The 12,198-nt window shown below is 49.4% G+C and overlaps 1 protein-coding gene across 5 annotated transcripts in view; it reads right to left on the bottom strand.

Annotated features, from left to right (window-relative positions):
* The window catches only part of KIAA2012, a 108,631-nt gene that overhangs the window by 66,594 nt on the left and 29,839 nt on the right, over window positions 1-12,198 (bottom strand). For 4 of the 5 annotated variants that reach the window (XM_023622403.2, XM_023622405.2, XM_023622406.2 and 1 more), the window contains 5 exons: window positions 9,664-9,803; window positions 8,425-8,608; window positions 7,673-7,815; window positions 5,079-5,247; window positions 2,448-2,594 (listed from right to left, as the gene is read on the bottom strand). In XM_023622403.2, the coding sequence (XP_023478171.1) occupies window positions 2,448-2,594; window positions 5,079-5,247; window positions 7,673-7,815; window positions 8,425-8,608; window positions 9,664-9,803 (783 nt within the window). The remainder of the gene's footprint in view (window positions 1-2,447; window positions 2,595-5,078; window positions 5,248-7,672; window positions 7,816-8,424; window positions 8,609-9,663; window positions 9,804-12,198) is intronic. The other variant, XM_023622407.2, reaches the window with a different exon arrangement.

The raw sequence follows: 12,198 nt of genomic DNA, 5'->3' as shown, positions 1-12,198 counted from the left end.
AAAGCAAGTCTTCTAAGCAGAACCAATGCACACGCAACTCCTCTAGGTTTTAGCGTGCAAAGCAGCACCTCCTGGGGGCAGAGAGGGTATGGGGCAGATGACAAGGCTCCACACAGTGCGTCCTGCCCTCCCCTCCGTGCTCTCCTTCTCTTTTCTCAAATCAGCTGGGACTGATCTATGGAGGGTGAAACCCAGTAATCTGAGGGATTGAGACCTTGTCTTAATCTCAGAGAGTGTCTTTATTTCATGCTCAACACACGGTTGATGTTCGTGTTTAAAAGCCGGCTTCACACACAGTCTCAAAGTATTACAGGCTAGTTATTTGCTACGAAAGGAAAGGTGTCTGCCATGGAGAAATCTAGAGACACCACCTTTAACCAAATAGTGAAACTGAACACCACTGATAATGGAACAGATGATAACAGATGGAATAAATATACAGGGATATTTGTGTCCCCTGATGTGATGCACCGAGAAAGATGCAACATCACGTATTTGGCTCTTCTTGCTAAAGATGTCTGATCTGAATCTGATCACGAGGAAACAGGCAAATCTAACTTGAGGGTAATTCTGCAAAGCAACTGGTCTTCAAAACGTCCATGTCATGGAAAGCAAGACTGGTCAAGCGCTCGAGACGAAAAGATTCTGAAGAGGCATGACAGCTAAATAAGACGCATGATCCCGAGTTGAATCCTGGATTGATCAGAAAAAGAAAACCTCTAGGGAACGTTATTGTTATAATGAGAAATTTGAATATGGACTATATATTAGAAATTAGTGTTACACCAACGTTGACTTTCTTGATTGTGATAGTTGCGTTGTGGTCATGAGGGAGAACACCCTTGCTCTAAGGAGATATGTGCTGATAAGGGATGAAAGGCACAAAGTCTGCAATCTATCTCCCGATGGTTCAGCAATAGAATAAAATATGTATGTGTGTATGTGCACATACAAAATCTGGCTTCGTTTTTATAATGGTAGAGGTGAAATAATCCAGGGCTGAGCAAGTAAATGGGTATGGGCCACCTCCGCGGCAATGGGATGGTCACACTTCCTAGCTCAGATCACCCTTGCCCAGGGGCCCCTGTGTGAGGAAGACTGCCTTGAAAAACGGGACTCTCTGGATCTCTTTATGTGACTTCTAAGAGGTTGGGTCACATACTGAACCGACTCACACCAAGGTACCAGGGACTTCTAGTCCGGCTGCCCCCTGGCAGGGTGGCAGAGGAGGGACAAGCTCTAGAGAGTCAGTCCCTGGTGGACATGGCAGCTCAAAACAAGTGGAGGGCAGTGCGAGGTGAATGACAGCAAAGACGAAATTCACTGGTGTGGCCTCCGACCCCAGTGGCTCGGGCTGTGCACCTGACGCTGAGGCTGCAGGTGGAAAGCTGCTCTCTGGTCCATTGCACATACCACATTGTATGTGGCCCTGGCCCATACAGTATTTGGATTTTTTTTGAAAAGAAAGGCTTTTTTTCAGTCTTTAGGATGATTAACTCTCACTTGAGAGACGGTGTAAATGAGCCCGTGTCCCTGTAATCAGAGGCGTTCTCAGAACTGAGACATCTCGAGAGCGTCCCAACCTGGGCTCATGGTTCTGTTTCTTCTGAAAGGCAGTGCAGCCCGATGGGGAGGCTGCTGGTGCGGGAGACCTAGCTCCCGTCCCAGCCGGGCCACTTGCAGCCGTGCCACCTCAGACAAGCGTTCTCTCAGGGCTTCCGTTTTCGGATCTGGGAAGTGAGGGTCAGATCCTTGTGAGGAGGAAACGAGATAAGATGTGCTAAAAACTAACCCAGTGCCTGGCACAGAGAGAACTCCATAAATATCAATGTTCCTCCTTCTCCTTCTTCTGACACCACTGGTCAGAGATCACTTAATGTTTGTGATACTGTCATCTTGCCCTTTGGAAAGGAGTTTCAGTTTTCTGAAAATGAGGCGCTTTCTAAATATGGCCCATTACTTTCAGCTTAGCCAACACATGAAAATACACACTTAGATGCACCCATGTGTGTAATTTCAAACGTCCATATGATGTTTTGAAAAATTAGAGTGAAGACTTTTATTGATATTGTGGACTTTTTAATGAATAAATAAACATCCCTAAACAGGTTAGAAATGAAATTTCATTGATTAAAAACATAGGATAAACCATAGAGCATGCAGCGAACTTTCAGTAAGTTTGGTGCCATTTTATATCTGCAACCAGAAAAATATTAGTAGGGGGACGATTTAATGAGTAAGTAACTTATGAGCTAGACACTAAACTGGTTCGATGACAGCACTTCAGTTAAGGCAGCTGCTGCCTGAACAAAAGACACCTTCGGGTGGCTGGGGGGAGCTGACCTCCCTTCCAGCTCCTTTCTCAGGGCTGGGGGTCCTTACGTGTCTTGCCTTGCTTCCCTGCTGGGTGAGAGTCTTGTGGAATGCTGGAGGGCGGGAGGGGTTACCTTGAGGCGAGAGTGTGTCCCTGCCGGAGTCCACTGGGAGATGCACTCTTAACATCCTTGGTCTTGCTAGGGACGTGCGCTTCAGGGGAGCCCTCCAGAAAGGCCTGGTCTCTTCTGTCTCTGCTCCTAACTCAGGGTGTGGAGCTCCTAGGAGACAATGAGAAAGCCAAGTTGTAGTAGACATCTGTGGTTTTTGCCAGCCATCTCTTCTTTTTGGGGATCCATCTCTCCCCTGCTCACACCATGTGGTTTGGGTGCAGCTGAGACCATTCCTTGACTCCAGGGATGGGCACGTGACTGCAGCCTGGCTAAAGAGACGCCTCATTGCTTTAGCCACAAGGATCGGGTCCAGGCACATAACCCAGTCAGAGGCAAATCTGGTACTTTTGCAAGAACTTTTAAGAGGCATATCCTTGCTACTGGGGTTAACAGGTGAGAGGTCAGTGTGGAACTGCAGGAGCCTATCTTGACCACCGTGTGGGGACAGCCTGCTTGAGAGGAAAGGCTAACAGAGCTGAGAAACTTAGACAAATAGTGCCCAGATGCCATTTTCTCAGACCTGGATCCAACTGAGCCTGGAGTTAGCTGGTCTTTGCACGACCAATGACACGAGCTCATAATACATTTCTTTTTTTTCTTAAGACAGTTTGAGTTAAGCTTCTGACACTCGTTACTGAGAGAGTCCTCACTGACTGACGTACCAAAGAAGGAAGAACGCAGTGCATTCACTTTCTCTGTACCTTATTCCTATTTTGCATTTGGCACTGTGTTGGCACACTCCAAGTGCCTAACAGCTTTAAGAATCTGGTTCCCAATGGCCTGGCGACCTTCCTTCTAGGGTCATCATGGAAGATACTCAGGATTTAATTGAATCCTGCTAATAGTCTTGTCTTTGTGTGTAGTAAGTATGTCTTTTTCTTCCAGTGTTTTGACATCTGGGACCTTACTGATCCTGGGGAGACTGTCCCCCCCCCCAGCGCTAGCTGATTCCTAGAGATGGTAAAGGACCATGTGCGAGTTCACATTTCACATGCAAACCAACCAATCTAGAGCTCCTGACCCCCACAACCTCCGTTACCCAACTCTTACACTCTAGGCCACTACCCCCTGCCTTAACCCCCCAGGGCCAGGTACAGACAGCGAGGGCTGTCCCCTGCCCCTGGAGCCTGCCCAAACCACTCAAACTAGCCAACCGCAAACCTGCTTAGCCTGCTTGCACTGCCTCGCCCACTCCTTCCCCCAAAAGGCAGTACTCTTGCCCATTCCCCACCTGCCAGCCCTTCTGCCTCCTGACTGACCCCGGTGCTTCCCCGTGTGGTCCTGCGTGGCCTGGCGTGCCCTCTCCTCTTGAGAACTCTGAGTAACAAACTGTCTTTTCAATGGCAATGTCTCCTGATCTGTCAGCCTCACTGTACCTGAATAATAATAAAGCCTACATTTAAAAATATTGGTTTTTCTTTTTTAAGGAGCCAAGTAACTTTTTTTGAAAGGTAAAATTATATACAGCAAAATGTACAGGGCTTAAGTGTACAATTCACTGAATTTCAACAAATGTATAAATCCATGCAACCAACCAAGGTTTAGAACATTTTCATCACCTTAGAAATTCCATTACGCACCCTTCCACTGACTGGTCTTTCAAGCTCAGTAGGTAAGCATTCTTCTTCATCTTGAGAATTCAAATAGCCGCAGAACAAAAATTCTCCAAGAAATCAGTGGCAGTTGCTGCTGAAGTTTCTACAAAGCTCAGAACTAGGACTCCCTCAAAATTGGAGTCAGCTGTTTAGAGGGTCACCTTTGGCCTCACGCTGCCCAGAGAAGTCCTAGGAGCGAGAATGTGTCTTAGGCCAGGGTGCTGTGGGACGTCTTGGGAAGGTCAGAAAGAATTCCTCCTGGGGGTGTAGGGTCAGCCGTCGCTCAGAAGCCTCCTTCTAAAAGTCTTCCTAAGTCCCCTGTTGGAACTGATGTCTCCCTTACCCCTACTCTCTTAGCACTTTGCTTAGAAGCACAAAATCTCTGCCCTGACAAAGACTGTAGAAATCATCTAATGTTACATAATAACCTAATTCAAAATCAGGAAAATGGCTCTTCAGGCAAACTTTTATCTTTCTTTTATAAAATGAAGATCCAAAGACCCTTTTTACCTTGGCTGCCAGGAAACTCATCTAAATCCAGGGCTTACCTAAAGCAATGAATTCATCCCAGCTGTCTGATAACATCACTTCTCTGCTCCTTTTAACCAGTTTTTTTTTTTTCAATTTCAATTGTGCTGTTTTATATACTGTATTTATTTTTCATAAACTGCCTTAAAATTCTTGCACCTTTGTAACATCTGTGGTGCATCCGACTTATTTGTGTGTATGCCTGACTTCCATTCTCTTCCACAGTTTAGCAGAATGCACTGCTTAATGAAGGGCTCAATAAATATTTTAAAAATTGAGTTGAATATGAACAGAGAGACCTACTTCTGGGCTTATTCTTTTTCCTTCTTTTAAAAAAAAGTTCTCTGAAGAGGATAACCCTGGGGAGGGTCAGCCATGGTTTGGGAGAGGGCTGCATTAGCCGGTCCCACACCCGGAGCTTCCTGGCCTGCCCGAGCTCCCTCAGGAGACCCGTCCCGAGGGGACCTACCTCCTCTGCGGGGTTTTTCTTTTGGAGGTTGCTGGGTGTGGAAGTGAATCTCCACGGGGAAGATGAAGAGCTCTGCTGGGGGCTCCTGGGCTTTAAGTCCACTCCCCAGGGGGTCCAGGACCCTGGGAGGTTCTTCTGAGATAGGAGGTAATTTCAAAGCTTTTGGTGCCTGAGAAAATTTAAAAATAAAACAAAACCCATTAGGGCAGGTCTCTAAGCCCTGCTGCCTGCAGGGGACAAATGACAGGGAATCTTATTGTGTCTGCAGCACCAGGAGCTGCTGGGTGAGGTGGCTTCAGTCCCCATGGCTGAGAAGCAACGCTGACCACCCAGGTAGCCGGGAGTCTGTCTAGGGAGCTGCCCCCAGCCTCTCGGGAGCTCGGCTGTACCCTGTTAATCCAGCCTCTGACTCCTCAGAGGAGCACAAACAGATAAATTCAAGAGCCTTTGGGAGGAACTACGGTCTTTCTTCACCTTGCAGCTGGGGAAACAGCCGGCTTGAAACGATGCAGCAGAGATTTCTAAGTACAGAGAGAGAGAAATCTTGGCATCTGTCGTCAAGGGGAAAAAGCAAAGCTCAGAACGTTGACTGTGCAACCTTTTAGGGAAGAAAGGGTGGAAAATAAGACTATGCGTTTGTCTGCTTACCCCGTTTACCCCTCAGCCTCCACACCCTCCTCTGCAAAGTGAGAGCAATCACCCCAGCGGGGCGCAGGGCTGCCATGAGGATTGAGCGAGCTAGTTACACGCAGTCACCGTCGTGTTTGGAACTAGGAATATTTCTGTGGTATTTCTTTGAGAGCAGAGTCTTCTCTCATTAGGGTTTAGTACCCAATCTCCCCACCAGCAGGATACCTAGGCGTCCCTACGCTTCCGCAATACGAACACGGCTAAAAAAGCATCTCCGTGTGTCAGGATCTGCCACGACTCTAACCCAGTTTTTTTGCATCCAAAAAGCCTCAAAACACGTGTCTATATGTATACATGCGTATCTGTGCACAGAGAGACACACACAAGGGGTACTACTTCGAGCCTCCTGTTTCCAATTACGCAGAAGTTTCTGGAAATTTCTCCTTGTCGTCTGCAGCTTTTAACACATGAACTCCGCTCTAGGAAACACATCTTTGTGCTGGGCGTCAGGGAGTCCAATTTCACAGGAGGAAAAATAAAAACGGTTCTCACTGTTTTAGTGCTCGAGAAGAAAAAAGATCAGAGACATATGTAACCATCCTCCGTGCTTAGAGTTGAATGAGGAAGGAAATTTAACCAAACACACGCAGGGAAATATTTATAATTTCACGACATTAAGAAAATGATTAAGCAGACGTGTGCACATAGGCTCTCTGTGTTCCTGGAGGCCTTCACTGTCCAGGTGCCAGCTGCCCACCAACTGCCCTTTTCTGAACACTGACCTGGTGCATTTTGTTTGACAAGGTTTGCATTGAGAAATCGATGTGGAAAAACTCAGATGATTTGTGTGAGGTATGGCCGACAAACCAAGCCTTAATTTCTTTATTCTAATTAAAAATTTACCGAGTTTTAATCTAGTGGAAAATTTTGCTTTCCTCTGCTAAACCACAGGCATGGGTTGAAGGCAGGGACTCCTGTCCTCTGAGCCTGGCTCGGTTCTGGGCTGACCCGGGGTGTGAAATTGAGGGCTTCCCTTAGGCCTGCCGTTTACTCCTGGTCCAGATGCACCTGGGAAGACAGAGGCCCTTCTGGTGTGGATGGAAAGGTTTAGGTCAGCTTAGACACAGGAAATCTGAGAAAATCCTGAATAGACTGAAAACAACCTCCCCCACTGGCTCCAGGACCACCCAGGGCTCCTCCAGGGCCATTTCCCATGACGCGCGTCCCCACAGTTAACCAACACCGCTGCAGCTCCCAATCGGACACAAGACGCTCTCACAGACAGGCATCACCCCCTCGCATCCTTCCAGCAGCCCTAAGAGTTGGCCTCATTATCCGAGCACACAGATGAGGTCACTGCAGCTCAGAGGGGCGAGTGACCTGCTCAGGCTCACAGCCGCTACAGGGCAGAGCGTTCCGGGGCCCTGTGTGCCCTGCTCAACACAGGTACCTCCAAGCCACCCACTTAGAATGCAAGGCAGGACCCGGCCAGAGACAGCAAAGGACTTCTCTAAGGAAGCAGGTGTACTTGACGTCTGAAGGAGTTGATAAACTTGCAAAATTTGCCGTTTATTTTCAAAGGCGACAGGGCCTCAATTAAGCAAAACCATTGCTGGATTCAAAATCTCCAGCATTTTGAGTTTGAAGTGGGTCAGTTTCTTACAAGCTCAAATTCTGTCCTCACAGGTTTGCAGGTAAGCCCCAGCCCCTTAACAGAACAAAGGGTTCCGTTGCCACCAGAAAGTGAGGAAATAGCGTATGCCTTGGGGTAGAATCGGGGCAGCTGAATTCCTTCACCCGTCCTTCACTATTTTCAACGTTTAGTAAATTACTACAGCTTTGTCCCAGCTCCACACGGTGAGCTCAGAAGCAAGCAGGGCCAGTCCTCTGCTGGAGGCAGCCCCTTGGAGTCACTTCATTTCCAGATCGAGAGTGATCTCTTACACACACACACACACACACACCTTTTTCGTCTTCACTTCCCCAGGCGTGCTTTTTTCTGAGGCGGTGCTGGATGCTACAGGCGGGAAAAGGCACCTTTCAGCTGGAGGCTCCGGGAACAAGCGGCTGCTTCTGCCCTTGTGGAGTTTCCTGTCGCCCTGTATGTCTGTGGGAACAGGAGAGGATGAGAGCTGACCAGCTGCAGGCATCTGGACGGACAGTGGACTTTCCACTCTTTCTGCTTTGGGGTCAGTGGGAGGCAGAAGGAGGGCCGGGCACCAAGGCCACCACGGCTTTGGCTGAGCAGGTTCGGGGAGCCCTATTCTCATTATCCGGGTTGGGTTCTTGCTGGCTGAGTCAGACAATGGAGAGAATGAACCCCTAATAATAGCAGTTAATATGTGTTAAGTGCTAAATGTGGGACAAGAATTATGAAAAGGATTTTACATGCATTAACTCCATCTCTGCAGTAGCCTTATGGAAGTATTATTACTACCCCCACTCCACAGACAAGGAAACTGAGCCTCGGTGAGATGAAAGAACTTGCTCAAGATCAGAGCTGGCAAGTGGGGGTAAGCTGACCCAGGTGGTCTGATTGCAGGATGTGCCGGTGGAGTGCTAGGCAATGGGGAGTCTCATTCCCACCTCCGACTGGACTTTGGCTGCTAGTCTAAGTGGCACGAGGAGGTGACACTCTGAGTGCCTCCGTGTTCTCCAGTGAGCTCTGCTTGACTAGGCTTACCCAGATCAACAAGCAAGATGTCTGGCTTCTTACCGCTGAGGTCTGCCTTCCTGTTGGGGAAGGTGCCTCTGCAGAACGTAATGTGGGGTTTGTCACTCAGGAGCCAAGAATGGGCAATGTGGGCGTGCCCACAGGCCCTCCTGGAGGTCGGCTGCCAGTTTTCATCGTGGCTTTCCTTCAAAGCCTGTGCACGGTGCTGATTCTCTCCGGCTGTGTCCTAGAGAACGACAGAGACACACTCCTGTGAGCAGGCTTTTGTGAGGGGACGAGCAGATTCCTTTAAGTCAGACCTGTGGCTAGATTTGTGGTTCTAAGGATTAAATTTCCTTTGCAGCCTGGGAAGAAAAACATGCCTATAATAGCAAGATCTCTAATGCTGTTCATTACAATAAAGCATGTTATTGTTGATGAGAGAAAGGATGACATTTAACCATGCCTGACATATACTGCCTTCTTGCAAGAAAAATTAAAAATGAAAATGAAGCGCTAGCGTCACTGTCCTTCTCCGTCACGGGCCGTCTCTCCCCTCTCCCCTCCGTGGTGTGGCACTTCTCTTCTCTGCCTTCTCAGTTCTCATGGGCACAGAACCTTCCTCTAAGTCAAACGAGTTTATTCAAGACAGGAGCCTGTGTTGTCTCTGCTGCTCTGAACCACTCTCATCTTGTACACACACACACACACACACACAGAGGCCTTAGAGTTTAGAAAGCATTTTTACATTTTAGCTCATTTAATCCTCATCGGAGCCTTGTAAGATACATATGATAACAGCTCCATTTTACAGAAGAGAGCGTCCAGGCTCACACTTAGTTAGGTCTCCCGGATGGGCTCGCCACAACCAGTAAGATGGAGACCTCAAACCGAGGCTTCTCCAACTCTGAGGCCGAGAGCTCTTTCTTTCTAGAGAGGACTACAGCTGCCACGACGCAGTGAAGAGTGTCGGGAGGCTGTGTGGTTAAATAAGTTTGGAAAACCATGAGTCAAAGTTAAAGTGGCTACTTTAGTGACAGAACTTCTCAAAACAGTGCACTGTGACCCTCTGCAGGAGAGCGTGCTACACGGCATTTCCCAAACGTATTTGGCTATGAAACCCTTTTATGGTGGAGCATCTGGCAATGCTAGGCTCCCACGGGTGACACTTCGGGAGACAGTGGTCAAGAAGGTCAAAGCACTCTTCTCTTCTCCGGAGAACCCCGAGAGATGGTGAAGGGAGGAAGCTTCCCGCATGAAGTCAAGAAGAACGACGGCCGGGGAGCCCGTTAGAAACGGTACCTCGGCCAGCACTGCCTCTTCCCGCCAGGGCTGCTTCCTGAGTGGCGGCAAGTGAGTCCCCTGGCTGCTGTGGTTCTCGGGTACAGAGCCTTGGTCCACGAGTCCAGCCCCAGCTTCCCCTTCATCCAGGCTCTGTTGACCTGCAATGGTGAACAGCGGGTCAGCCTGGGAACCCCAGAGAAGGGCAGGGTCCTCTTAGCTGCTTCCAAGCCGCCTCCCTTCTTGCTTTTCTGAGCAAGTGCTGGGCAAGGCCCTTGTTCCTCCTCCTTCCCTGTTCCTGTCTTTCTGCTAGCTCTCCGCGAGGGCGGCAGCCAGAGCAGGGACAGAGCTGCGCTTGGAGTCAGGCTGCTCAGGGCTGACTTTTCATCTCTTGGATTCAGTTTCCTCATCTGTAAAATGGGGATACTGGCTTCTTGCCCTCTCTTCCTTGCAGAGCTGTCTGGAGCTCGAATAAGAGAGTGAGTGGGACAGCCCTTTGTAAGCTGAGGGGCTAGTGGGTGACAGCAGTATGATCGTGGCGGGTGACCTGCCGCCTTGCTCTGCTGTCACTGAGCCGCTCGGTCTGAAGCGCCTGACTTCCTGGGCTGCCTGCTGGTTGTTTTCTTGGGGACAAAGCTCTGCCGAATGCACAGCGGTGGGACTACTGCTTAGCCCTCTGCACGCACCCTGCCTGTGCAGCCCTCGGGAAGGATCTGAGTCAACCGATGACTCGGGCATAGCTCATAAATCTTTCATTGATGGTTGAAAGGGTCCTGCAGCTATTCTCCTCGCTCACTTGAGGGAGATTTACTGCTGAAACAGCCTGGCAAACCTCCCTGGTTTGGAGCCGCTTTAGCAACACCTCCACGCTCAGCGTGCAGCTCCGTGGAACAATGTGGGGTTGTCTTTCATCGGGGGCCCTGGAAGCCTTCAGGGGCCCTGCATGTGTTGGAGCACGGGGCTTCTGCAGGCTCCCGGCCAGCCTACCTTCCCTCTATACTCCCCAGCCCTCATCATTCCCTACATCATTCCCATCCTTGGTGTCGTGGGTCGAGAGCCAAACGCCCACGTGTGGGCTACTCCCTCCCTCGGGCTCTCCTGCCTCTGCCCGTGGCTCCTGAAGGGCACTCCGGGTCTGAGCCGAGGCCGAGTGTTGGCGGAACAGAGGCTCACTCGGGCTCGGGGTGGAAGGGGGCTGCTCAGGTCTTAGTGGCCCAGGGAAGCCTGGGGAGTCCTGGGAACCCCTCAATCTGAGGAGGTCTTGGGCCATGTAAGGCCTGTCCCCAAGAGGAACTCAACTCCATACAGGGTGTGGCCCTAAAGACCTTTTTGTGTATTCTAGATGATTCTTTGGGGTCAAGCCAGACTTTGGGTCCATCCTTCCTAGTCAGATTCATCTGGAACCGAATCATTTGTGAGCGTAGAGGAAGTGGAACTGGCCAAGTGGGTAGGGGGATACAGAGAGGCATTCTCCCCCTTGGCTAAATCCCAGGGAATATTGTGTATATGACTCAACCTGTGCGAGGGAAACCAAGATTCTTCTCAGTAAACACCATCGGGCTCATTTTTAAGTGCTCAATAGAAACAGATTTGCAGGCAAGGCCTTGGAAGTTTCAGTTGTTGAAAGGAGGCCACAAAGCTTGGTCTCTGTATTTCAAATATGGGTCCCGATCACCCAAGTCATGTGCACTGGGGTGGCAATTCTGAGCTCCTGCAGAGCTTTCTGCCTCTGCCTTCTCCTGCGATTTTCTACAACAACCCAGGGAGGGTGGAAGGCAGACACCATTTCACCCATTCTACAGATGAGCAAACTGAGGATGCAGGGAGCATAAGTGACTTGGCCAATGTCACATTACTGGGGCATCTGGAATTTTCAGCCAGTACTTTCGCTACTTTCACAAATAAAGCGTCTGGCAAGGAGAGGGAGGCCAAAGGGAGATCAAGTTAAAATCAATAAAACCATCAGTCTGGGTTCAAGTGACAGCCTCTGAGCTGTTTTCACTTCTTTATGAATTGATTTTTGGTCCCTGTGATCATGGGCAAGAGGGCATTGCAATTAGTTAGTAATCATACTTAACAAACACAAGCTGGGGAGGTCTATAACTGACATTTATGGAGCATTTACTGTGTACATTAGCCCATGTAACTCCCACATCTGACCCTGGGAAGTAAAGGTGGGTGTGGTCATCTCCATTTTATAAATGAGGAAACTGAGGCCCACGGCCTCATGAGGTCACACGGACGGAATCTGGTGCTAATGGCCACATGGTTAATCACCAGTCTACATTGCCTCTCTGTTTTCTGCCTGATTGGGACAGCTCCTTGGTGTGTGGCATCAATTAGGGAGGTCACTTTATCCCTTAAGTGTGCAGTGTTGACCCACCCAAAAAGTGGAAGTAGTGTGGTCCACTGTCCAGTATTTTTGGATCCTAGGGCATCGTCTAAGGATATTAGCTGGAGACAGTAGGATTTTTGAAGATAGAGTGCATACGGCAATTGCTAGGTGGGGTGTCACCTGGGGAAGGGCAGCAGGTCCCAACACAGGAGTGCTACCTG

Source organism: Equus caballus, chromosome 18 (genome assembly GCF_041296265.1).
Source record: "Equus caballus isolate H_3958 breed thoroughbred chromosome 18, TB-T2T, whole genome shotgun sequence".
Classification (NCBI taxonomy): domain Eukaryota; kingdom Metazoa; phylum Chordata; class Mammalia; order Perissodactyla; family Equidae; genus Equus; species Equus caballus.
Note: the sequence above shows the minus strand (reverse complement) of the source record. Positions and strands in the feature narration are given on the sequence as shown.